The sequence below is a fragment of the Streptopelia decaocto genome (genome assembly GCF_964273445.1).
Source record: "Streptopelia decaocto genome assembly, chromosome: 3".
Taxonomy (NCBI): domain Eukaryota; kingdom Metazoa; phylum Chordata; class Aves; order Columbiformes; family Columbidae; genus Streptopelia; species Streptopelia decaocto.
In genome coordinates, this window is record NC_138656.1 from 120,795,103 (window position 1) to 120,821,712 (window position 26,610).

Genomic DNA, 26,610 nt, shown 5'->3' on the forward strand with positions numbered 1-26,610 from the left:
GCACGGTGTGGGGTGTGCAGTCTGGGGTGCAGGGTGAGGGGTGCAGGGTGAGGGGTGTGCAGTTTGGGGTGAGGGGTGCAGAGTGAGGGGTGCGCAGTTTGGGGTGCAGGGTGAGGGGTGCAGGGTGAGGGGTGTGCAGTTTGGGGTGCAGGTTGAGGGGTGCAGGGTGAGGGGTGTGCAGTTTGGGGTGAGGGGTGCAGAGTGAGGGGTGCACAGTTTGGGGTGCAGGGTGAGGGGTGCAGGGTGAGGGGTGTGCAGTTTGGGGTGCAGGTTGAGGGGTGCAGGGTGAGGGGTGTGCAGTTTGGGGTGCAGGTTGAGGGGTGCATGTTCTGGTGTGTGGGGCGCATGGTGAGAGGTGCAGGGTGGGGACACAGGGTGCAGGGTGCAGAGTGCAGGCTGGGGGTGCAGGGTGAGGGTGCAGAGTGGAGGTGCAGGCTGAGGGGTGCAGGGTGAGGAGTGCAGGGTGGGGGTGCAGGGTGGGGGTGCAGGGTGGGGGGTGCAGGGTGGGGGTGCAGGCTGAGGGGTGCAGGCTGAGGGGTGCAGGCTGAGGGTGCAAGGTGGGGGGTGCAGGGGTGCAGGCTGAGGGGTGCAGGGTGAGGAGTGCAGGGTGAGGGTGCCAGGGTGAGGAGTGTAGGGTGGGGGGTGTAGGGTGAGGGTGCAGGGTGGGGGTGCAGGGTGGGGGGTGCAAGGTGGGGGGTGCAAGGTGGGGGGTGCAGGGTGGAGGTGCAGGGTGAGGGTGCAGGGTGGGGGTGCAGGGTGGGGGTGCAGGGTGAGGGGTGCAGGGTGAGGGTGCAGGGGTGCAGGGTGGGGGTGCAGGGTGGGGGGTGCAGGGTGAGGGTGCAGGGGTGCAGGGTGGGGGTGCAGGGTGGGGGTGCAGGGTGAGGGTGCAGGGGTGCAGGGTGGGGGTGCAGGGTGAGGGGTGCAGGGTGGGGGTGCAGGGTGGGGGTGCAGGGTGGGGAGTGCAGGGTGAGGGTGCAGGGTGAGGGGTGCAGGGTGAGGGGTGCAGGGTGGGGGTGCAGGGTGGGCGTGCAGGCTGAGGGGTGCAGGGTGAGGGGTGCAGGGTGAGGGTGCAGGGGTGCAGGGTGGGGGGTGCAGGGTGGGGGTGCAGGGTGGGGGGTGCAGGGTGAGGGTGCAGGGTGGGGGTGCAGGGTGAGGAGTGCAGGGTGAGGGTGCAGGGTGAGGGGTGCAGGGTAAGGGGTGCAGGGTGGGGGTGCAGGCACAGGCAGGGCCCCGCGGGGCTGCGGCGCAGGCGTCAGCCCCGGCACCTGTTGCTATGGCAAACGCTGCATTAGCCATGGCCGAGGCTGCTGTTGCCTTTGGCACCGGCGCTGCAATTTGTTTCTAGAGCTTTCCAGCCGCAGCCGTTCCCAGCCGCGGGGCGGGGGGCTGCGGGCGGGCAGGGCCGCTGCCAACGCCGCCGCACAGCCCGCACCCCCGGGCTGCCCAGCGGGGCCGCGGCACCGCCACCCGCGGGATGGGGGGGTGGGGGGGGCTCGGCTGCCCCGGGGCCCGAGGGGGGCGTGGGCACGGGGGGGGGGATGGGGGGTGGAGGGGTGGGGTGCAGGCTGGGACATGGGGTGCAGGCTGGGCTGTGGGGTGCAGGCTGGGCTGTGGGGTGCAGGCTGGGGTGTGGGGCGAAGGTTGGGATGTGGGGTGCAGGCTGGGGTGTGGGGTGCAGGCTGGGGTGCAGGATGCAGGTTGGGGTGCAGGCTGGGGTGCGGGATGCAGGTTGGGGTGCAGGATGCAGGTTGGGGTGCAGGCTCCCCCTGCCCAGCGCGGTGCCATCCGGTGGAATGCAGGGAAGAGCTGCCCCATCCCTCTCCTTCACCAGCTGGGGGTGCCAGGGGAGGCTCCGTCCCTGTCCCCATCCCGGACACCGGCCCCCCAGCCCCGTGCCGCGCAGGGCCTGCCCGCGCTCCCCACGGAGCCCTTTGCCCCCGCCCGGCGCGCTCAGCCCCGTGTCAGCACCGCGGTGCCCGTTGGCGAGGGGCCGGCACGGAGCACCCACACGCCGCCACTCCAAGCACCCATCTCACAGCTGCGCCGGTGCCAGCACCACGGCTCGCTGCTCGGCACAGCGCGGCACGCGTTCAGCACCGCACCTCGGCCCCATGTCCCCCCCACCGGGTGCTGCTCATGGGCCGGGGCTGTCGGTGCCCCCGGTCCTGCCCATGCCCCCCGCGCCTCGGCAAAGCCCCGGCTGCGAGCACCGGAGCACACGTGCCGCTTGGAACCCCCCGGGAACACCCCGGCTGCACCCAGACACCTGCGCGGCAGGGCAGCCCCGGCTCCCCCGTGGGGCACCCCGTGCCCAGAGGCACCAGGGTGCTGGCGTCCCTGGTGTCCCTGGTGTCCCCGGCTCCCGCTGCCCAGCGGGTCCCTACCCGCATGTCCCCACAGCCCTAGAAAATGGCTCAGCCACCTCCAGCCCCCCAGCCTGGACCCCCCTCAACCAGGGTCCCTCTGGCAGCCCCGGGGGCGGGTGAGCCCCCCCGGCATCACCGGTGCCTGGGGAGCGCGGCCGCGGCCGCCCCGCTTGGCGCTGCCGAAGGGCCAGCTCGGGCTTTGATTTGCTTCCAGCAAACATGGTCTCCAAACGCACTAAAAATAGTTGTGCTGCGGAGAAACCCCACGGCAGCCCCGGCCGGCGGCCGCCGAACAAAGCCGGGGAGCAGCCGGCGGCCCCCGGCCCCCCCAGCCCCACCGAGGGGTACCCGCGGGTATCGCCGCGGCCCCCGGCGCCGTCCCCGCTCTCCTGCGCTCTTACCCAGCCGGGGCTCGCCCACCGCGGCACGACGGGACGGGACGGGGGCTGTGGCACCGTGTCCCCCGTTAGGCCGCCGAGAGCCCCCTCCGGCAGCACCGGGGCATCCCCTCGTCGATGCGGCGGTGGCGGCGGGGGGGACGGAGCCTGGTCCGGCGCTCGCCGCCGAAGCGCGGGGAGGGACTCGCCGCCGTCCCTCCTGCCTCCCTATTTAACCGCTCGGGCTGACCTTACGGCTGACGGCGAGCGGGGGAACCGGAGCCCCAGCCCGCGCTGCCGCTCCCGCACGGCAGGGCCCCGGCGAGTCACGCTCGCCGCTCGGCAGAGGCGTTTCAAAGTAGGTTACCTGCGCTGGCTGGATGAGACACGCGGCGGGAGGGAAAGGGAGGGAAAAAAAAGGAGAAAACCCGCCTTTTTTATATTTCGGGACCTCGGCAGCTCCCGCCGTTGCCGTTGCCATTGCCGCGCCGCAGCCGGGAACCCGCAGAAACCCAAACGGCCATTTTAGGTGATGGCGAACGGGGTCCCCGGCAGCCCCCCGTGCCGGCGGCTGGTGACACCTTCACCGCAGTCCCCCCCCCGCCTGTCCTAACGTGACCCCGCACGCGGCGGCCCCCGGCGCGGTGACACCCACCGGGGTTGGACGGGGTCCCTCGCGTGCCTTTGGCGCTGGGGACGCACGAGGGACCCCGTCCAAACGCCTCTCCCGTGACAAGTGCCGCAGCGTATTATTATTGTTGTTGTCACTTTGAGTCACTGCCACCCCCAGGCAGCCGCGCTGCTCCTCCTCCTCCTCCTCCTCCCTCCCAGCGCCGAGGAAGAAGTTCAGGATTGACTCAGAGGGGCCGGGCGCTGCGGCCGTGAGTCACCCCCACCCCCTGAGCCCCCACACCTGACTCACGGGGGGGGCGCCCCCCCGGACCCCCACGCCAGGGGTGCCGCTCCAGGGGCACCCGGGGACGGGTGGGTGTCCCTGGAGGCCCAAAATTCCACCGAGCGGCAGCAGCGCCGCTGCGATCGCCTCCGACAGATGGTTGAGCCGAAACCACCGTGGCGGGCAGAGCGTTGACCTCATCCCCCGTAATTATCACTTACGGGCTAAATATTTGGCCACGCTGCTCGGGGCGCACGTGGCGGGCAGGGAAGCGGCCGCCCTCGCCGCAGCCGCCGGGAACTGCTGCCGCGGCACGACGGGGTGTCAACGGGACGAGGGACATGGTGCCGGCAGCACGTGCCCTCTGCTCCCCGAAACAGAGCGGGGCGGACGGCGACCCCGGCTTGGTTGGCACCACCAAACTGGCCTCAGAGTGACACACTGCACCATAGGGTACCATGCCGCACTGCACCCCAGGACAGTGCACTGCACAGCACTGCACCCCAGGAGCAATGCACTGCACCCCAGGACAGTGCACTGCACCCCAGGACAAGCAAACCGCAACCCCGGCTGCAGCCACAACCAGCACCAGATCCCGCACAGCGGGAGCACCTTGAGGGCCGGGGTCAGGCAAAATCGCCCACGGGACAGAGTGGGGACACATGGGGGAGCCCCCGGCGCCGGGACATGGTGGTGACACACAGGGGAGCCGCCGGCACCGGGACGTGGAGCTGTTTTGCAGGTGGGACGGTGCCAACCTGGCAGGTTGATGAAGGAGCCGCGGCCGAGCTCCCGGAGCTGAGCTTATCGAGGGAAAGAAAGGCCAAGAGATGACGTGATTACGGTGAGCAAGTGCCGCTGCGGCAGAGCCCCCGGCACCGCGGAGAGCCTCCAGCTGGCAGAGCAGCAGGGCTGGGGCGATCCAAAGCGGCAGTCAGGTACGGGCTTTGAACTGGGGAGGGTGGTTAACCGCGGGAACAGGCCCAACCGGCGGCGGCGCGTCCCGCGCGTGCCGAGCCCCGCGGCGGCAGCGCGGTGGGGAAGCGGGACGGCGGCTCCGCTCCATGTCCCTCCTGGCCCCGGTTTGCCCGGTGTGACCCTGGTGGTCCCGGCCCCACGCCGGCAGCACCGGGCAGGGTTCGGATGGTGTCAAAAACCGCCGCGCGGTCTCGAGGGCGAGCAGGTTCCTGCAGCAAAGCGGAGCAGACGACACCTCCATCTCCGCCAAACCGCACGCCCAAACACCGCCGGCTCCTCCCGAGGAGCCGCCGGGGCACGTGCGCGCTTGGCACACGCGTGTCCTGGCGCACGCACGCGTGTGCCGGCGGTTACCTGGCAAGCCCACGCGCTGTCCCCTGCGGGCGCTGCAGGGAGCCGCACGCTCGCTAACGGCACAGCCTGCCCGGGACAGGCAGGGGCGCAGGCAGGGATGTGCCGTCCTAAAAACACCCGTACAAAAACCACCACCTGAAGGGAAGCGGCCGTGGCCCCACAGCAGCCCCGCGAAGCAGCGGCCGCGCCGGATCTGAGGCACAGCCATCGCCCGCGGCGGCAGCTCGCGGTCACGCCGGCAGCCGGGGCAAGGCCTGGCCCGCAGCTTCGGCGAGCAGCGCCGGCACCGGCATCCCGCCTTTCCTCGAGAGGCGGCGGGCGCTGCGTGTCACCAAAAGAGGCTCCGCTGGGAAGTTTCGAGCTGACTCAGCACGAAAGGCCAGAGCAGGCGCGGGAGCTGCCGGGAGCAGCCGCCGGGTACGACAACATCCATTCCCGCCGGCTGCCCGTGGCCACCGGCTTCGACGCTTTGCTCGCGGCTGCCGCGGGTGCCCCCGTCCCGGCGTCCCCGTCGGGGCGGGCGAGGGGCGCAGCCGCGGGCAGGACGCGGGCACCCAGCGTCACCGCCAGCTCCTGCCGCCGCGCGCTCGGCGCGGCAGCGCGAGCACCGAACGCCAATCCCGTGGTGACACCGTCTACGTCACACAAAGGGAAGAAATAAAGAAAGAGGAACTGAGCGAAAAGGAAAATTTCATTTGCCCACAGGTTCGCGCACACGAACACATGAAAGCGAGGGGGGGAGAGAAAAAACAGAGAGAGAGGAAAGGGGGAAGCGAGCAAGCGGGCGGCCCAGCTGCATCGCCAACGGGAGCGGGGGAGCCAGGCAGCGGGCAGGCAGCGGGGCATGGGTAAGCAGGGCAGGCAGGCAGGGATGGGAGCAGGCAGCAGAGCAGGCAGCAGAGCAGGCAGCAGAGAGGCAGCAGGCAGGGCTGAGGGCAGCAGGCAGGGCTGAGGGCAGCGGGCAGGCAGCGGGCAGCCCTGCCAGCCCGTGCCCACGCCGCCCCCTGCCCGCCCGCGGCTGCTGCTCTCCCGCTGCCCACGGGAGGGGATTTCTCGGGTGCACACCACCAAAGTTTCCGCAGCGCCAGCCCGGGGCAGCTCCGCTGCGGCCCGCCGGAGGGCAGCGCCGGGCCGGGGCTGCGGCGGCAGGGGCTGCGGGCACCCCCGCTCTTCCGCAGCCGGGCGGGGGGCTCGCCCCGGGGGTCCCGACGGGCCGGGGCTGGGGGGCACGCACGGCGGTGACACCCCCGGGCGGCCCCGCAGCCCCGGAGCGGCGCGGGGCCCCGCGCTGCCCTTCAGCCGCCCGGCGCGGCGCTCAAGGACACGGCGGCGCCGCGGGGAACGGGCCCGCGGGCCCGCGCCGCCACCCCCGCCCGCCGCGCGGGGCCGGGCCGGGAGCGGGGGCGGCCGCGGGGCCGGGGGGGCGACGCGGGCCCGGCCGGGCGGGAGGCGGCCCGGCCGCTGCCATGTTTTCCTGCTCGGCGCTGCGCCCCCCGGGCCGGCCCGGCCCGGCCCGCTCCCGCCGCAGCCCCCGCCCGCCGCCGCGACGCCCCCGGGCCGGGGAGGGGGACACGGGACCGGGGCGGGGGTGTCCGGGCGGGGGGCGCGGGCCGCCCGCCGGGCTCTGCGGGTCGGGCCGAGCCGAACCGAGCCAACCCGAACGGAGCCGAACCGACCCGAACACAGCCGAACCGAGCCGAGCCGAGCGGTGCCGAACCGAGCCGAGCGGTGCCGAGCCCAGCCGAGCCGAGGCGGGGGTGCCGAGGTGGGGGTGCCCCGTCCCGGGGGGCCGCGGGGGCCACCCGTGTCCGCGCTGCCGCGGGGCCGTTACCTGGGCCGGTGCGGGCCCGGCGCGCCGAGCCGTGCCGAGCCGTGCCGAGCCGCCGCCGCCGCCGCTGCGCTCCCGGCGAGGCCTCCTCCCGCAGCGCCGCCGCCTCCACTGCAGCACCGAGCCGCCCGCCCGCCCGCCGCGCGGTCCTAGCGCCCGCCGGGCCGCGCTGAGCGCAGCCCAGCCCCGCCGCGCCGGGCCCAGCCCCGCGGGCCGAGCCGAGCCGGGCCGGACCGACACTGCGGCAGGCGGTGTCGGGATGGGCTGTGCTCCTGGCTCAGCTGGGATGGGCCTGTCCGGGCAAGGCTGGGCCTTGCTGAGCCCAGCTAAGCCAAGCCATGCCAAGCCAAGCTGTGCCGTGCCAAGCCATGCTGTGCCGTGCCAAGCCAGACCAAGCTCGACCAAGCCAAGCCAGGCTGGGTGATGCAGTGCCAAGCTGAGCCGAGCTGAACCAGGCTGGGCCAGACGGGGTTGAGCCAATGCTGGCCATGCAGCGCTGAGCCAGGCCGGACCGCAGTGAGCCAACCCACGCTGGACCAGGCCAAGAAAAGGCAAACTGGGCTGTGCCATGTTGTGTTGGGCTAAACTGGGCTGGGCCAAACTGGGCTGGGCCAAGCTGAGCCAAGCCCAGCAGTCCCGTGCAGTGCTGGGCCAGAGCCACCCAGAGCTGGGCTGAGCCCAGCGTCTCTGGAGCACTCCGGGTGATGCTGGGCAGATCCCGGCAGTGCCATGCCGAGCCAAGCTGTGCCAGCCCATGCCGGCAGTGCCAAGCTGTGCCATGGCGAGCTCAGGTGTGCCAGGATGTGCAGTGCCAAGCTGTGCCATACAGTGCCAGGCCGTGCAGTGCTGAGTCGTGTGTCGAGCCATGCCATACGATGCCACGCTGTAAAGGCTATTGCTGAGCCAAGGGGTTTGAGGCCGTATCGGGCCATGCAGGACCGTGCAGTGGCGTGCAGTGCCAGCTGGGGCTGTGCAGTGCCAGCCGGGGCTGTGCAGTGCCAAGCGATGCCGTGTCCCATGGTTGTGGGCCATGCTGAGCCATGCAGCGCCATGCTGAAGCCGGCCACGCTGCGCAGTGCCGGCTGTGCCATGCAGCGCGGTGCGGACCTGCCCCCTGCTCTGTGCGTCCCGCAGAGCTCAGCCATGGGCACCACTGACACCGGAGCGAGCCGAGAGAAGGGACCGGAGCTGGTGAGGGGCTGGAGCACAAGTGTGATGGAGCGGCTGAGGGACCTGGGGGTTCACTGGAGAACAGGAGCTGAGGGGAGACCTTCTGATCTCTGAGCTGCCTGAAAGGAGCTTGGAGCCAGGGGGGTCGGGCTCTGCTCCCCAGGAACAAGCGCCAGGAGCAGAGGAAACGGCCTCAAGTTGCCCAGGGGAGGTTGAGGTTGGATGTGGGGAACAATTTCTTCCCCAAAGGGCTGTGGGGCATTGGAACAGGCTGCCCAGGGCAGTGCTGGAGTCACCATCCCTGGAGGGCTGGACAGACGGACATGAGGTTCTCAGGACATGGGGCAGTGGTGGCCTTGGCAGTGTTGTGTTAATGGCTGATGATCTTAAAGATCTTTTCCAACCAAAATGTTTCAGTGATTCTTTGATCCCTGGCACCGTCTCATGGCAGGGAACCCCCTGTGCCCTCCTGTGGTGCCCAAGCCCGGTGCCCCCGCCCAGGGCTGGTCCCACCTCCCTCTGCTCAGCCCGGGCTCGCTGGCCGCCCCTGCCCCGCAGCCCAGCTCCCCACAACAGCCCCACGCTGCTGGGCTGGAGGGACACCCCACGTTCCTCGCCCAGCCAGGGGCTGCCAGAGGGACACCAGGGCCGAGCGGGGACCCGAGTGTCCTGGGGGCACCTTCCCCTGCGGGGCGGCGCGTGGCGAAGCCTGGAGAGGCTCGGGGCCCGGTGACGGGCACGGCCGCACCGCGGGCGCTCGGGAAGCAGCCAGGGGATCCGCGGGCTTGGCCATTGGGGTGTCTGTGAGTGTGGTGATCTGCGAACACACCAGAGCTTTCCTGAGGGCTGATCCAGGTTCCTGCGGTTCCAGTGGTGCCGTGGGTGCCGGGGGGACCGGAGAGACGGGCATGGCTGGGCCTGAACCCCAGCTGGCAGCAGCTTTGGGGGAGACGGGCTCTGCCCTGTCCTGGCGGGGAAGCGCCCAAAAATCGGGGGCTTGGGGCTGGGCTACAAGGGCACCGGAGACCCCAGAAGAGCCGTGGGCCAGCACTGCACTGGAGGAGGGGGTTCTGGGGAGCTGGGGGGAGGTTGCTGTGTCCCCCAGCCATGGTGGGCACCTGGGGATGCCCATTGTGCCGCCCCCACACTGCGCACGCCGGGCATGGGCTGCGCACCGAGAGCAGCGCCCGCGGGTGCTGAGGATGGGGTGACATTGGGGGGAGCCGCCTGCCCCAGGACCAGCCCTGCACCACCCAGACGGGCGTCCAGGGTCCCAGGCTGCCACCCATGGACCCCCAGGGCACCCCTGGCAGCTCCCGGCACACTTGGGCAGCCCCACTCCTGCCCCGGCCGCGCCGAGCCACCGCGCTCCACCGCGCCGGCCACGGCCCCCAGAGGAGCCCTCCCCGCGGGGACCCTGCGCCTGCGCTGCTGGAAGGCTCCTGGTGCACATGGGGGCACTGTAAAATAAGACATTAATTAATAATAATAATTAATGGTGCGTTCCCCTGACTTAACGGGGCCGGCTCCTGCGCCGCAGCAGGGACGGCTGCTCCCCCCGGCTCCCTCGGGAGCCACTGCGGGTGCTGCTGGCCTGGGCTGGAAAGGGCAGGTGCCCCTGGCCCGGAGCTGCCAAACCCTGCCCGGAGCTGCCAAACCGTGCCCGGCCCTGCCGGCTGCCGGTACCTGCGCGAGTGCAGCCGGTGGCAGCGCCCACTCTGTGCCGGCAGCAGCAGACCTGGCACAAGCATTTGAACCAGGGTCCAGTTGCTGGCTGGGCCAGGGCTGCCATGGCCCCACCAAACAGGGCCGTGGTCCCAGGGGTTGGCAGCAGTGCCAGCAGCCGGTGCTGCACCCCCGATGGCACAGCCCCAGCGCCACACTGGGAGTCACCGGCAGTGCAGCCAGAGCCCAGCAGCGTGTCATCGCCGCGGCACGTCAGGTAACGGACCTGCCCAGCTCCCAGCTGTGCTGGTGTAGCCAGGGCCCGCTGGCAGCTCATGGTGCACCAGCGCACCAGCACAGTGGGCCTGGCCGGCTGAGCCGCGGTTCTGGCGCTGTGCTGGGATGCTGGTTGGACCCCGGCTGCCCCCGGCCACAGGTGAAGAGCCTCGCCGCGCTGTGGCCGCGCTGTGGCCGCGCTGTTGCCGCGCTCTCCTCGTGCCCTCCCCACAAGCGCTGCCGCAGCTCTGCCAGCAGAAGCCATGTCTGCAGCTGCTCCCGGCGCCCCAGGCTGCCCTGCGATCCGGCGACGATCCGGCTGGCGCAGCGTGTGCCGCGGTGACAGCAGCTGCCATCCCCCCTCCCAGCAGGTCTCCTCCGGCGCTGCCATGCCGAGCCGCGGAGCCTCCGCTCCCCCGGCCGGTGTGACCGCGGCCCAACGCCCCGACCACCGCACACGCCGGCTCTCCCAGCCGCGCCTGCGGACTGCTGCTTCGGGATGTGGCACCGGCGGCGGCTGCAGCGACCCCGGCCGTGCCCGCTGCATCCCCATCCGCAGCCACGGTGCAGGCTGTGCTGGGGCTCTCCCAGCCAGCCCCCACAGCCGCAGCGAGGGGTGCCGGCGATGCCGGTGTTGCCACCCTGCTCGGTTTGCTGCGACTGCTGCACGTCCGCTCCCGCTCCTGGCTCCGGTGGAAGCTGCCGCGCTGCAGGGTTTTTGTGTGTTCCGAAGCCCCAGCCTCACCGCAGCGCTGCTTGGCACAGCCGCGCTCGCACCCCGGCACAGCCGTGCTCCCCGCACGCGTGCAGGCAGGTGTGCGTGCAGGCAGCCCTGGCGCTGTGCGGCGCACCGTGGCAGAGGTGCGGCTCACACAGGTACAGCTGCACCTATGGGGAGCTGCGTACAGAATCCCAGCCTGGCTGGGGCTGGACATCATCCAGGCCAACCCACCCGCCAACACAGCGTCACCGGAGCAGATCACACAGGTCATACAGCATATATGTCTGCCAGTAGGTGTGTCTGCCCATAGGTACATCTATACATGGGTCTGTCTCCATATGGGAATAGCTGCATCTAGGTATAGCTGTAGGTACATACACCTGCACATGGGGCATGTGGGTACATCCGCATGCATGTATGGCTGGGGGTACCTATGGCTGGGGGTACTGGGGGTACCTATGGCTGGGGATACATATGGCTGGAAACCCACCAGCACGCGCTCCCGGTGGGCCGGGGCTGGGACAGGAAGGTTTCTCACCCCGCAGCGTTCCCGTGGCTTCCCCGTGGTTCTGCCGCGGTGGGCGCCGGCCGTGGGGCTGGAGCCGGGGAAGCGGCGGCACCGGCAGCTCCCAGGGACCTGGGCTGCAGCTGGTGGGGTCGCTCCCTGTCCGTCCGTCCATCCGGATGGCGGGTGCTGCTCAGCACGGCGCTTCCCGCACCGCTCAACCGCTGGGAAGTTTCGCCCTGTGCCGGCTCCCGCCGGCAGCTCCAGGATGGCAAACAGCCCTCGCACCAAAACCAGAACCGATTTGATCCCTTTTGCTGTGAAACCTCCATGGACAAGTTGATGCCAACAGCATTTACCGGGTTTTGCCACCACTTCCCCGAACCAGGCTGTAGGTGCCCCCGCGCCGGCTGTGCCAGCAGCACCGCCAGCGTCCCCACTGATTGTCCCCGCTGCTCCCGCCATCGTCCCCCATGTTGTCCCCACTGCTCACGGTGCCACCCCCACGTTGTCCTGTGCTCCCGCATTGTCTTCACATTATCCCCAGTTCTGCCACTGTCCCCATTGCTCCCAGTGTCCCTCCCCATGTCACCCTGCGCCGGGGAGGGAGCTGCACCCCAGCACCAGCGCTCACCGGGGCTGGCCGGCCCTCTGCCGCCGGCACAGACCAAACCCGGCACCTTCCTGGGCTGCTTGGTCACCGAAAGCAGCAGCTGCACCGGTGGGCAGGAAAGTGGCTTTAGTGCCGGTGCTGAACGGAGGGGATGCGGCGTTTGCCGGGGAGAGGGCGGCTGGATGTTCAGTGAGGAGCTGTGACAGCTGGACAGAAACCGGGTGAGGAAAACAGGAGGAAAAGGGGATTGAAACACCTGGGAACAGGCAAAATCGCAGCAGAGATGTGGGACCATCTCTGGGTACGATGTGCCCCCAGCTGTTCCGGCAGCTCCGTTTTTGCCAATAGCTGCAATTATCTGCCTCTGCCTGCACCGCTGCCTGCGCCTCTGCCTGCGCCTCTGCCTGCGCCTCTGCCTGCACTGCTGCCTGTGCCTCTGCCTGCACTGCTGCCTGCGCCTCTGCCTGCACCGCTGCCTGCGCCTCTGCCTGCACCGCTGCCTGCACTGCTGCCTGCCTGGCTCATCCTGGCTGGCCATGGTGCTCACCACACCATTGGTGCCGCAGCCCTTGGCAGAGCTGGGGTCCCCGCGGTGCCCCCGGCAGCACGGCCTCGTCACCGCGAGGAGCAGCAGCACCAGGTCCTGGTGACAGGTGCTGTTTGATTCAGCTCCCTCCAGGGACTGGAGGATCGGATTAATTAATCTCGCCGAGAAGGCGGGTGCCAAATGAAGCCGGTGACACACGGTCAGCCGATTCGTCAGCGCTGCCGTGGGGGAGAGCGGCTGGTCCTGCCTTGGTGCGGGGGGAGCCTGCAGCGGTGCCGGGCTGGCATGTGGTGTGCCAGGCTGGCGTGCAGTGTGCCGGGCTGGCGTGTGGTGTGCCAGGCTGGTGTGCGGTGTGCCGGGCTGGCATATGGTGTGCTGGGCTGGCGTGCAGTGTGCCGGGCTGGTGTGTGGTGTGCCAGGCTGGTGTGCGGTGTGCCGGGCTGGCATATGGTGTGCCAGGCTGGCATGCAGTGTGCCGGGCTGGTGTGCGGTGTGCCGGGCTGGCATGCAGTGTGCCGGGCTGGTGTGCGGTGTGCCGGGCTGGCATATGGTGTGCCAGGCTGGCATGCAGTGTGCCGGGCTGGTGTGCGGTGTGCCGGGCTGGCATGCAGTGTGCCGGGCTGGTGTGCGGTGTGCCGGGCTGGCATGCAGTGTGCCGGGCTGGCATATGGTGTGCTGGGCTGGTGTGCAGTGTGCCGGGCTGGTGTGCGGTGTGCACCATGGCCAGAGGGACCCCAAGGGTCATGGATGATGCCACCGTGGCCAGAGGGACCGCAAGGGATGCAGGTGCGATGCCACCATGGCCAGAGGGACCCCAAGGGATGCAGGTGTGATGCCACCATGGCCAGAGGGACCCCAAGGGATGCAGGTGTGATGCCACCATGGCCAGAGGGACCCCAAGGGTCATGGATGATGCCACCATGGCCAGAGGGACCCCAAGGGATGCAGGTGTGATGCCACCATGGCCAGAGGGACCCCAAGGGTCATGGATGATGCCACCATGGCCAGAGGGACGTGGCGGTGGCCCGTCCCCAGGGACACGCAGCGTGTGGCACGCGGCAGCGGTGTGTGCAGGGCACGCATGTGCGCGGCACCAGCCGCCCCGTGCCACGGCGGCGCGGGGGCGGGTGCGGTGAGGAGCGGGACCCCGGAGGGGCCGCAGCCCCCGGCCGGGACGGGCACCGTGCCGCGCTCCCGGCACCTGCGGCCGCTCCCTCGGCATCCCACCCAGCACCGTGTTTGCCCTGCGATCGCCCACCGATAACCGATATAACCGCGCTCGCCGCTCCCCTTCTTCCCCCATAAATCATGGGTGGGGAGGGGGCGGGTGGTGAGGAGGGGCGCGGGTCACACCAAATCTGGTGGCGGTGAGGGATGGAGCCAGGGTGGCCGGTAACCGGCAGACGCCGAGCAGCCCCAGGGCGGCCGCTGACACGGGATTCACCGGGTGTCCCCAGCCCTGTCCCACGTCCAGGGGCCACACCGGGGGCTGCCCAGAGGGGGTCCGGCACTGGGACGGGTGCAGGGACCCCGGTGCTGGCCATGTGTGCTGTGAGGTGCTGGGTGCCATGAGCACCGTCCTGGCTGCAGCACGGGCTGTGCCGCGGCACCGGAGCGTGGTGGGCACTGCGGGTTCGGCCTTTCCCGGTGCCGGTTGTGGGGGGTTGGCAAGGGGCACCCAGAGATGAGCCCCATGGAGCTCACGGGGTCCCTGGGGTCTGTCTGGCGTGCACAGAAACCATGGGGGTCCCCATAAGGCATAGGGAGTCATTGGGGTCTCTGTGAGGCACACGGGGTCCCTGGGGTCTCCATGGGGCACACGGGGTCCCTGGGGTGCACAGAAACCAAGTGGTCTCCGTGGGGCACAGGGAGTCATTGGGGTCTCTGTGGGGCACAAGGGGTCCCTGGGGTGCACAGGGTCACTGTGGTCTCTGTTGGGCACAAGGGGTCCCTGGGGTGTCCCTGGGGTGCACAGAAACCATGGAGGTCCCCCTAAGGCACAGGGAGTCATTGGGGTCTCTGTTGGGCAGAAGGGGTCCCTGGGGTGTCCCTGGGGTGCACAGAAATCACGGGGGTCCCCATAGGGCACAGGGGGTCCCTGGGGTCTCCGTGGGGCTGAGCCCACCTGCTGCCCCGCCTGAGCAGGACCTGACCTCCCAGCTGGGGGTAATTGGGGTTAAATACCGCGATAATGAGGTGTGAAAATGTCACCTCCAGACTAAGCAGGGGGGGAAGGGGCCGGAGGTGCCACCCCGGCTGCGGGTCCTGCCCGCCCAGCGCCCGCGGCCCCCGCGCTCAGCACCCCCACGGGACGGGGTGCAGGGCAGGGGGACCCCCCCGCCCTGGGTCGCGGTGTCGGGGCCGTGTCTTGGCACAGCTCGGTGTCCCTGCGCCCTCCCGGCACAACGGGACCAAGGCGGTGGCTCAGTGTCCCCAGGCGGCGCTGGCAGGTGCAGGGCAGGACCCGGGGGTCCCGGGGGTGGCACAGGGTGCTGTGGGTGGGACCGGCGCTGGGGAAATGGGGACCGTCCTCTGCGGGGCTGCGTGGGCGCAGGGGGAGAGAGACACAACATCCTCCCCCACGGGTGGGGACAATGTCCTGGGTGCAGCCGCTGGGGTCTGCGGCGCCGAAGGTGCCAGCGGGGGGGGCTCGGCGCTGGGCAGCTCAGTGGGGCTCTGGAGGGCAGGGGGTGCTGCCCCAGCCCCCCGACGTGGGGATGGGAACGACCAGTGGGGGGCCGGGGGACGATGCGGGGGGGACACGGGTGGCACCAGCACCTGGCACCGCCACCCGTCCCTGTCCCCGGGCGGTCCTGGGCAGCGCGGATGCGGCACCCACCACTCCCCGGCACACACCGGGGTGGGTGCGGAGCCGGGCAGTGCTGGTAACGCCGTGCTGGCCCTCTGCCGCGCCCGGCCATTGCCCGCTCCTGCGGAAGAGCTGGGTCACCACCAGGCCGGCAGCGTGCCGGCGCCGTGGTGGCACAGCGGGACGTGCCGTGGCGCTCGGTCCGTGCCCCTCGAAGCCGGGCTGGGCTCCCCGGGTGTTTCTGGCTCCCACCACCCCGGCTGAGGAGCGCGAAGCCACCCCAGGTCCCAGCCGGGACCCCCTGGCGCTGGGAAGGGTCCGTGTCTTTCCCACCAGTGCCCCTAATCCCTGACACAAACGAGCCGGGTGGCCCCGTGCCAAATCGGGGCCGGGAGCGGAGGGGACGCATCTGCAGCTGCGGATTCCTGGGGCTCAGGTTTCCTCAGAGCGCGGCCCCGCCGGCGGCTCCGCCGGGGGCTCTGCGCCACGGGCACCCCCGGAGCGGGCAGAGGCTCCGGCCATGAGGGGGCAGCCCCTGCGGGAGCCGGTGTGGCCGTGAGGCGCCGCCGGCACAGCACAGCGGGGCTGGGTGGGCAGAGCGCCCGCCATCACCAGCTCCGTGTCCAGGGCAGAGACAACGGCCGCACCGCTGCAGGGGCCTCTGGCACCCACCACCCGAACCCCGGCTCCCCGGGAGGGGACGGAGGCTCCAGCACGCGCCGGTGCCCCCATCCCGGTGACTCCCACCCTCCCTCGCCCTTTCTGCCAGATGTGCCGGCCAGCGCAGGGTTTGCAGGGGGGGAACATCTGGCGGGGCCAGAGCAGCCGGGCCGCGGTGCCGGCGCTGAGCCGATGGCACAGATGTGGCAGGCGCCGCGGCCCCCAACACAGGCGGCTCTGTGTGCTCGCAGTGACCCGCGGCCATGACCAATGCGGGTAATGCGCCGGCTCTGCCGCTGCCAACGACCGCGGCGAAGCGCCGCAGCTGCTCTCCCGCGGCTCTGCAGCACTCGTGGCCTCTTAGAAACCATTTTCTTTCTGGCTTTTTTTACACAAACCCCTCTGCTTTTTCCACGCAGAGAAGGGACACGACAGCCCTCAGGATGAGATGGATTTATTGGGTATTTGGCAGGTGACAGAACATGGCTTCCAGCTCGCAGGGCTCTGCTGGAGACGCTCCCGCTCGCTCCGGCGGTGCCACAACAGGGAACCAGAGCCCCCAGTGCCCCGGGGTCCCTCTGCTGCCACGGGCAGCGTCTGTGGTCCTACCCGTGAAAACCGGGGTTCCCTCTCCTGCCATGAACCCCGGCACCGCGGCCCCGGCAGGGGACGCCAATGCGGGGACAGGGCTCTGTCACATCTTTAGGTGGGTTTGGCCTTGCGGGAGTTGCAAAGTTTCATTGCGATCTGAATTTTGGGGTGCCGCCGTGCCACCGCGCTCCGCTCCGGCGCCGCTCTTTGCTGGTGGCTCCCATTACGGGCTCCTGACAAGAAATGACCGTCCGGTTGCATAAAATAAACCCCCACATTGGAAAGGATAGAAGCGCATCTGTGGTTACTTGTTTTTCACTGGCAGCCTCTGGTATGGGGGTGAGCCTGGTGCCGGCGCCACGGTGCCACCAGCCTGGGGACCTGCACCCACGCCGCGCTGCGGTGACGCCGGGGCAGGACACAGCCTGGGGACGGGAATTAAGGCCTGGCCTGAATGTTCCGTTCCTTGGGGGTTTAAGGCGGTTATTCTGAAGGCAAACACCAGTTCACACACAGGTTTCAGGTCAGCCACAGGCAAGCTGCACTGCTGGGGGTTTGTCCCCTCCGCGCTGTCCCAGCGTGTCACCGCACAGGTGCCCGGTGTCACCGGGGTGCAGAATGGCTGCGGGCACCCTGCATCACGGTGCACAGCAGGGTGTGGGTTACCAGAGCCGTGCCGGCAGCACCGCGGCCTTGCCAGGACCCTGTGGATTGGGGGACACAGAGGTTCCCACCCTGAGCAAGCGCCGTCCCCCGGCAGCACCAGCACCCACCTTGCGATCCTAGAAAACATCTGCTAAACTGCTTTTCTGGCTAAACCAAAGGGCGCCGCGGGTGAGATACCGCAGCGCTGCGGCACGCGGGGCCGCGCCGGCCTGTGCCGGGACAGCCGTTGGACTCGGTGACCCCGTGGGTCCCTTCCAACTCAGGACATTGTACGATCCTGTGATGTAACACACGTCGATGCACAAAACCCCGTCGATCCCACCGGGCTTTCTGCACCGAGCCCCCGTGTCCCCGCTCCCCCGGTGGCAGCCAAAGCCAGAGGGGAGAGTCGCGGAGTGAGCAATAACAGGAACAGCGGCAAACGCGCCGCCGCGCCGCGATCCCCGGTGGCCGCGGGACGCGCGTGCTCGCCCCCTCCAAACCCTCCTGTGCCGCGGTTTGGGCGCCGGCACCTCGGAGGAGGTGACACCTTCAGCTGCTGGGTCTCCCGTCCCCCTTTCCAGTGCTCAAACCTCCCGCAGCCGCAGCCAAAGCTGCCGGTGCCAGCTCAGCCGCGAGCGCATGGGGACGACCACGGATTGCGCCCGGTGCGCAGGTTACCACCACCTTCCTGTCCTTCGTGACAGCTCCTTCACAAGATTTACATCCAACCAAAGCTGCGGCCAGCACGGCTGTTTATTTTCTCTCCCCAAGAGCTGTGGGTGCCCGACCAGCACTCGCCGCCCAGCGCCGCGGTATCGGCTCCGGCAGGATGAGAAGCCCAGGGCTGGTTTCAGGGTTTATCGCTCCTTCCCATTCATCACCCCTGATAAATATTTATAGATGCGTTAGGGCACTCAGCTCCTTCCACTAAAAATAACATTCCTAAACACCAAGGAAAGAAGAAGTGGCCGCTGATTGGAAGCGGTTCCCGTGTTTTCTAAGCGGCAAGGCCAGCGCGGCGGGGCCGTGAGCTGCCGGCCTCACCGCACAACCGCCTGGTCTCTCCATTTGGAACAAAACCGAACTTGACTCCTGAAAATGAACACAGAGACGCTAACCTCGGCCTAGGAGCGGTTGCCCTGAATTCCCTGCTCGTAAAGGGACATTTCTAACAGTCGGGAGAGCAGCAGAGCCGGGACGCCGGAGGGCGGGGGCTGATGGCCCGTGCTGCTCTGCCGGCCGCGCGGCGCTGCCAGGGTGACAGTGACACGGCACCGGCGGCAGCCGGACACCGTGGGCAGTGCGGTGGTGTGGGATGGGGGGTTTTTTGGAGGCAGAACCCCCTTTGTGTCCCAGGGAGGCTCGACACCTGTTTTTTCATGCACACCGAGGGGCGAGAAGAAAGAACCAGCGTGTGACACGATGATGACACCGTTTGGGAGGCGATCGATCCAGATCGGTACCTCGGCGGGAGCAGGAGCGTTGGCTTTCCTTCTGTGTTTTGTCTTTTTTTCTTTCCTCGAAGCTCCAGAGATGTCTGGGTTTGACGGGACATTGTCCGATGGCCGCTGGGGACCGCGGGAGGACGCCGGAGCATGCAGTGACCGAGGCCGGGGCCCGCGGGCGCCCGCTCTCGTCGGCAGGTGGTGGAGGTTGGTCACAGGCGCACGATGGTGGATGGATCAGCTGGAACGTGCCTCTTCCAAAGGCCGGGGAGACGTCTCGGGCGCCAGCGCGACCCTCCGTGCCTGCGTCACCGAAACACGCGGTCAGCGCCGCGGAGAGCCGGACAAGCTCCTCTCCTGGCACCTCCTGAACCTGCTGCTCGGGGCTCGGCATCGCCGGGGCAAGCGAGGGTGGGACAAACCTGCAGGACCCCCGTGACCATCCAGTGTCCTGCCGAGCCCAGAGCTCCTCACCGGACCACCCGGGGGACACAGGGAACCCCGGATCCGCCGGAACACGGGGCGCACGGGTCCCCAGGCCCTGCGAGCGAGGCCCGTGAGCCAACACATGGACTTGGCAAGCCAAGGTGGGCTCGGTGCCCCACAGTCTGGCAGCAGAAACGCCCTGAGGACACTGCCCGTCCCAGCCCCTCCATCACCCAACGGTAACCGGAGCCAGCGGGGCGGCTTGGCCGGAGCCACCGCCAGCCAGGCCCAGGAGGCCCCGTCACAGCTCCGGCACCACGAACGGGAACGTGAGGAACTAGAAGAACCATCGCAGTTTAAAGGACTTTTTTGCCTTTCACTGACGTGTCTTTTTTCTTCCTTCTTTCTGGAGGATAAAGAAACCCGAAAGCAGCTTTTCTCCCTGGCACTTTGGGTTGTCTGTAGTTTGGCGCCCGTCAGGACCAGGTTTTGGGGGTGCTGGGCTCGTCCCCTCCAGGCTGGGCTCGGGGTGAGCGGGACAAAGCCGCCCTTCCCTCCAAAGCCATTAAAGGGGCCTCCAGAAAATGCCGCACGCGGGCAGCTCGGGCAGCTCTGCTCTGCCGCCGTCCTCCCTAACGCTGCCATCTCCCTCCTTCTTGAGTTACCAGATTGTTTCCCAGATGAGGCAGGACTTGAATTTCTAATGTGCTGTTTTTATCATGCAAAATTGTGTTTCAGATCCATCAGGAATAATTTGTCTGGCCCAGTATCTCTGTGGGCTGGGTCTGGGAAGCTAAAGATCAAAGACTTTCTCCTGTCCGGTTCCTACAGCCTGCGGGGGGAAGGTCCTGGGGAGGAGGTGACGCTGTGCTGGTCCCCGTCCCTTTCTGGCTGACACACGTGTGTCCACAGGGCTTCTGCGCCAGAACCCTCTGGGAATGGTGGCCGGTGGGTTTGTGGCCACGGTGAATCCCCAGCGGGGGTCTGGGGAGTGTGGGAACCAACCGGCGCCCACCCCGGCTTTTCAGGTGGGAGATAAGGACCTTATTCAGGTTCTTCAGAGGCACTGTCACCAGGGGCTCAGGTATTGTCACCAGGGGCTCAGGTATTGTCACCAGGGGCTCAGGTGTTGTATTGTCACCAGGGGCTCAGGTATTGTCACCAGGGGTTCAGGTACTGTCACCAGGGGCTCAGGTGTTGTATTGTCACCAGGGGCTCAGGCATTGTCACCAGGGGCTCAGGCATTGTCACCAGGGGCTCAGGTGTTGTATTGTCACCAGGGGCTCAGGTATTGTCACCACGGGGTCAGGAATTGTATTGTCACCAGGGTCTCAGGTGTTGTATTGTCACCAGGGGCTCAGGTATTGTCACCAGCGGGTCAGGTGTTGTATTGTCACCAGGAGGTCAGGCATTGTCACCAGGGGCTCAGGTACTGTATTGTCACCAGGGGCTCAGGTGTTGTATTGTCACCAGGGGTCAGGCATTGTCACCAGGGGCTCAGGTGTTGTATTGTCACCAGGGGCTCAGGCATTGTCACCAGGGGTCAGGCATTGTCACCAGGGGTCAGGCATTGTCACCAGGGGCTCAGGTGTTGTATTGTCACCAGGGGCTCAGGTATTGTCACCAGGGGCTCAGGTGTTGTATTGTCACCAGGGCCTCAGGCTCCCTCCCTCACCACTATCGCTGCTCTCCCACCACCTGTTTGTCCGTCCATCTGTTGTGCCTCATTATAACTTAAAGTGCTGGCTCTTTGAGGGCAGAGATCATATTTTTAGCACATCTGGACAGTGTTCAGTGCAACAGGGTCCTGTTTCCCGGCCGAGGCCTCTCGGTGTGGAAGCAATCCTAACAAAACAGGAGACAATTCTGCTCTCGCTGAAGTTAATGGTGTTTTCCCGCTGTCTGCAGCAGGAACAGAGCTGGGTCTTAGCAAGGAAAACCTGATGTGCTTTGGAAGGGCTGCGGAGCGACGGGCAGGTGGGGAACGTCCCTCACCTTGTGCAGAAATAGGAGGTAAAGGACAAGGGCAGGAGGTGACCGGGGCGCTGCGCCGGTGCCTGCAGAGATGGGCATGAAACACAGCCCCGTGCTCACCTGAATCGCTGTGCGGCGGCCGTCCAGCTACCCTGCAACACAGGCCGAGAGGCACCGTTAGCACGCGGGCAATATTTCTTCCTGTAAAATGAAACTCCTGCCCTCCCCATCCCTTATTGCCGCGCTGCTCGGGACCGCGGCAGCTCCGCGGCACAGGACGCACGGCAAGTCCTTGGAAACACGGGCGGGTAAAGAGGAAAGTGCTCCCGATCTCCCCGACCCCACAACCCACACGGCCCCGTCCAGCCCCCGCAGCCACAGGCTGAACAGGGGCCGTCAGGTTCTGGCACCTCCGAGGGTGCCAACCCCGCAACCTCCAACCTGTGCTGCTGCTTGACCGCTGTTACGGTAAAGAAGTATTTTTTATGTTTAAATAGCATTGCCTGTATTTCACGTGTGCCCATGGCCTCTTGTCTTTCCAGCGGGCACCACTGAGAAGGTTCTGGCTCGGTTTCCTTTTCCATCAGGTATGTACACACGTTGTTTTCCCAGCCTCTCCTCGTGGGACAGATGTCGCAAGGCGTCCATCATCACCTTTCCCTGGTCTAGCCAAGCTGGCCCAGCCCGGTCCAGATGAATCTTCAATGTGCCCAGTGTCGGGGAACCCACCACTTCCCTGGGGAGATCATTCCAATGGTTGATCCTTCTCGTTGGGAAAAACTCCTCTCTTGAGTCCAACTGGAATCTTCCCAGCAGTAACTTGTACCTGTCGCCACTCGGTGTTTCCATGACGTTCCCGTCCCTCCAGCCTGTCCAGGTCCCCAGCGTGACCCTCTGCCGCACCAGCCGCTGCTCCTGGTCATCTGCAAAACTGCTGAGGACGGACCCTGCCCTGTCCCCCAGGAGCTCATCACCGCTGTTCAGTGTGAGCTGGGGAATCACCCATTAGAGAGCAGCGTAGGGGAAAGGACCTGGGGGTCCTGGGGACAGCAGGGTGACCATGAGCCAGCACTGGGCCCTTGTGGCCAGGAAGCCAATGGGACCTGGGGTGGGTTAGAAGGGGGTGGTCAGTAGGTCAGAGAGGTTCTCCTGCCCCTCTGCTCTGCCCTGGGGAGACCACACCTGGAATCTTGTGTCCAGTTGTGGCCCCTCAGTTCCAGCAGGACAGGGAACTGCTGGAGAGGGTCCAGCGCAGCCACCAGGATGCTGGAGGGAGTGGAGCATCTCCCGTGGGAGGAAAGGCTGAGGGAGCTGGGGCTCTGGAGCTGGACAAGAGGAGCCTGAGGGGGGACTCATTCATGGGGATCAAGATGGAAAGGGGGAGTGTCAGGAGGATGGAGCCAGGCTCTTCTGGTGACAACCAGGGACAGGACAAGGGGCAATGGGTGCAAACTGGAACACAGGAGGTTCCACTGAAAGAGGAGAAGCAACTTGTTGGGGTGAGGGTGGCAGAGCCTGGCCCAGGCTGCCCAGGGGGTTGTGGAGTCTCCTTCTCTGCAGACATTCCAACCCCTGGACACCTTCCTGTGTAACCTCAGCTGGGTGTTCCTGCTCCATGGGGGGATTGCACTGGATGGGCTTTCCAGGGCCCTTCAACCCCGACACTCTGGGATCATCTCTGATTCCTTGAGGCAGACGGCTGCATGGATTCCATGTTTCATCATCATCAGTATTCCAAATTGGTTCTTTTTGGCTGAACAGATTTGATGGGGCTGCAAACCAAGTGCTTCCTTCCAGCCATCTGACAGAGTGGATCACAGCTCTTCAGCCCCTTCTCTAGTGATTTGGGGGCTGCAAAATCCAAACGGCCAATACATGTAGAGTTCATTTCAGGTGACATCCCCACGAGTTCTCCTCCTGGTCACCACCATCAGCACCATGTCTGGGAGAGGGATGGCAGTGCCACGGCCCGCATGGGCGGGTGCCCCACCGGCAGTAACGCCCGTGCAATGGATGGACACGTCACAGCAGGTGCCATGAAGGGTGACCACAAAGAGCGCTGAGACCGACTGAATGCCATGGGGTGACGTTGAACACGACTGGATGGAGGTGGCTCTGCCAGCTCCCAACCGGGCTCTTCTGCAGCCTGGAAACCCGTGTATGCATCTTCTCTGGAGATGCTGCTTGGTTTGTAATCCCAGCCAAAAACGATGCAGCCAACCTGGAGTCTTCACAAATGATTTCATCCTGCTAGAGCCACGTCGCACCCCTGCTGCATCACAGCATGGTTTGGGTTGAAGGGACCTTCCAAGCTCCTCCAGTGCCACCCATGAGCAGGGACATCTCCACCAGCTCAGGCTGCTCAGAGCCTCATCCAGCATTCGAACGTCAGCCTCTCCAGCGGGGAAGTGAGTTCTGAGGTTGATTAATTAGGAGAAATATGGAACAAGTTTGTGGGGAAAGTCACAGAGGAGCCCAAGGGCGATGCTGTCCCTAGGAAACGGGTGGCAGCTGAGCCCACGGGCGACGCTGTCCCTAGGAAATGGGTGGCAGCTGAGCCCACGGGCGATGCTGTCCCTAGGAAACGGGTGGCAGCTGAGCCCACGGGCGACGCTGTCCCTAGGAAATGGGTGGCAGCTGAGCCCACGGGCGATGCTGTCCCTAGGAAACGGGTGGCAGCTGAGCCCAAGGGCGATGCTGTCCCTAGGAAACGGGTGGCAGCTGAGCCCATGGGCGATGCTGTCCCTAGGAAACGGGTGGCAGCTGAGCCCACGGGCGACGCTGTCCCTAGGAAATGGGTGGCAGCCGAGTCCCGCGAGGAGCAGCGTCTCCTGTCCACGCCGGTGCAGAAGTTGGGGACACAGGAGCCGCGGGTGATTTTTGTCCTTGCGCATGGAGGAGGGGAGGGACAGCTCTGCCGGGACGGGGATGCAGAGTCACCGCGCAGACACCGCACCGGCGTGGGGACCCCACGCACAGCGTCCCGGACACGTGTCCCCGTGGGTGACACGGCTGAGCACCGGCGCGTGGGTGACACCTGCCCTGGGCGCAGAGAGCCCGGAGCCCTATCCCACGTGTGCGCTGGCGTCTGCGGGAGGGCTCCGTTTATACAGTGACCATTCCTCGAGCCTTCTGCCGCAGTTTTATCCCGCTAACTCCGTGCCATTACGGAATCACTTACTCTCCGGCAGCGATAATATTTACATTCCACACAAAGGCTCTTGGGCCAAGTTCTGCTTTTGGTTACACGTCTCCATCCCCCCCACAAACTCCAGTGCTGCTGCAATGAGTAACAGAGCCGGATTTGTCTTACTACGTCTCCACCGCCATACATCATATTTCAGCTCTTCAAAATCCCCTTTCGCTGTTTCCCACGCAAGATACAAAGCACTTCTGGCAAAAAGCAGAAGGGGCATCTGCTAAGCATCTCAAATATTTAACTGAAGAAGAATGTTCTGGGGCAAAGTGAGCCCTGTGATTCAGAGCCAATGCGATTCTGCCTCCAAAACTCCTCTTTCAGCTAAAATCAAACTCACTGCACTTCAAACTTACAACGTCCAATACTGATGCGCTTCTCCATACAAACGTGTAATGTGTAATACTGATGGACACAGCACCAGGAAGCCTTTCCAAACACCCAAAGGCTTTGTGGAACTGGCTGGACAGGAAAACTCAGGAAAACAAGCTCTTTTGGTGAGAAACGTGAGCCCCGCCACCGCGGCTTTGCCGGGGGAAAACGCGCGTGCAACAGAAAAGGGGTAAAAACGTCCAGTTTGTTGATGCTGAAATGAGTTTTGGCTCAATGAGGCAAACGCTTGGGCCGACTCAAAGCTGGCCAAGCGCGCTTCTCACGCTTTGCTTAAAGCAGGGGAAGCAGAAGCCGAGAGCCCTGAGCCAGGTCCGGGAGCGGCGCCGGTGCCGGCGGGAGGAGCCGGTCCCCGCAGACCCAACCCGCACGCCCCACGCCTGCGCCGGAGGCTCCCGGCCCCACCGGCTCCGCTCGCACGTGCCGTGGGGACACCAAAGGCAGATGTGGCCTGGGGAGGATTCGCAGCCAGACCTGCAGCCGGGAGCCGAAGGGGATCCCCGGTGAAACCGCGCTCGGGCCCGGCGCCGCCCACGCGGGATCGCCCGCAGCACAGCCGCTCCAGCGCTTGGCATGGGAGGCAGCGGTTCCGCAGATGACGGTCCCACCACTCAGAGCTTCACAGGGAACCGGCCCACGCTTCCGTTTCTTTTCTGACACCATCTGAACTGGATTTCTTGCAGCGCTCAAAGCAAGTCCCCCTCGCTTACACGTTGTGAAGATCTGGGCATGACCGCTGCCGAAAACAGTCCTGAAAGCCGAACACAGGCTGCAGAAACCCAGCGGGACCTCAGCAAGAGCCACGGTTGAAGCTCCTCGTGAAAAGGGCTGTGGGGCATTGGAACAGGCTGCCCAGGGCAGTGCTGGAGTCACCAGCCCTGAAGGGCTGGACAGACGGACATGAGGTTCTCAGGACATGGGGCAGTGCTGGGGTGGGTTATGGTTGGACTCAATGATCCTGAGGGGCTTTCCAACCAAAATGATTCTATGATTCTATGAAATGGAGCTGGGAAAACGAGCTCCTGCAGAGCAGCAAGTCGAAACGTGCCCTATAGCTCATCTACAGCTACACCCCCTTACCTTGGTCCTTTCCATTCTGCATTTTTTCTGTTTCTTCTTCGTCTTCTTCCTCTGCTTCAAAACAAGAGAAAAAGAAAAAAGTGTGTGTGAGACAAGTAGGTGAGAGAACTTGGAGAGTCTTTTTGGGGTGAGGAAGAACCAGCTTTGCAGGCACAGCTGACATTGCAGGGGAAGGAGGACGGGAGTGCGGGATCACAGAGTCACAGAGTCCCAGGATGTCAGGGGTTGAAGGGCCCTGGAAAGCCCATCCAGTGCAATCCCCCCATGGAGCAGGAACACCCAGATGAGGTTCCACAGGAAGGTGTCCAGGGGGTTGGAATGTCTGCACAGAAGGAGACTCCACAACCCCCTGGGCAGCCTGGGCCAGGCTCTGCCACCCTCACCCCAACAAGTTGCTTCTCCTCTTTCAGTGGAACCTCCTGTGTTCCAGTTTGCACCCATTGCCCCTTGTCCTGTCCCTGGTTGTCACCAGAAGAGCCTGGCTCCATCCTCCTGACACTCCCCCTTTCCATCTTGATCCCCAGGAATGAGTCCCCCCTCAGGCTCCTCTTGTCCAGCTCCAGAGCCCCAGCTCCCTCAGCCTTTCCTCCCACGGGAGATGCTCCACTCCCTCCAGCATCTTGGTGGCTGCGCTGGACTCTCTCCAGCAGTTCCCTGTCCTGCTGGAACTGAGGGGCCACAACTGGACACAAGATTCCAGGTGTGGTCTCCCCAGGGCAGAGCAGAGGGGCAGGAGAACCTCTCTGACCTACTGACCACCCCCACAAGGAGAACCTGTGTGGAAGCACCAACACCCTTCCCCCGGCACGGTGTTAGAACAGTCCGCACTCCATCCTGATGGGATGATCAGAGGTTGTGGAGCGTGAGCTGGAGCACAGCTGGGCAGGAGCCCATGGCTCTTAGGCTGAGCTCAAATCAAGCAAGAACAATGAAAATGGTTTAGGGGGGCTCTCGGAGGGTCCCTCCTGGTGTTGGAGGCTTTGCCCACACAAGGTGTCCAGTGACACCCGTGGGCAAAGCCACCCAGCTGGTGACAGGCGAGAGCCAGTGGGTCATTATATTTAACTCCGGTGAAGCTGAAGGGAGTTTATGGCCA

At 66.2% G+C, this 26,610-nt stretch overlaps 2 protein-coding genes across 8 annotated transcripts in view; both read right to left on the reverse strand.

Moving 5' to 3' along the window:
• The window catches only part of DNMT3A (DNA methyltransferase 3 alpha), a 45,618-nt gene extending 37,619 nt beyond the window's left edge, over nt 1–7,999 (reverse strand). Inside the window, exon 1 of the mRNA XM_082047687.1 lies at nt 6,802–7,999. The gene's annotated coding sequence lies outside the window, so the exon portion shown is untranslated. The remainder of the gene's footprint in view (nt 1–6,801) is intronic.
• An 8,222-nt stretch (nt 8,000–16,221) lies between these two features.
• DTNB (dystrobrevin beta) overlaps nt 16,222–26,610 on the reverse strand; it is a 171,105-nt gene continuing 160,716 nt past the window's right edge. For 4 of the 7 annotated variants that reach the window (XM_082047694.1, XM_082047691.1, XM_082047697.1 and 1 more), the window contains 2 exons: nt 25,515–25,568; nt 16,222–16,588 (listed from right to left, as the gene is read on the reverse strand). In XM_082047694.1, the coding sequence (XP_081903820.1) occupies nt 16,467–16,588; nt 25,515–25,568 (176 nt within the window). In that variant the 3' untranslated portion in view covers nt 16,222–16,466. Of the gene's footprint in view, nt 16,589–18,643; nt 18,752–20,968; nt 21,001–25,514; nt 25,569–26,610 lie in introns of those variants that run through there. The other 3 variants (XM_082047696.1, XM_082047695.1, XM_082047692.1) reach the window with 3 other exon arrangements.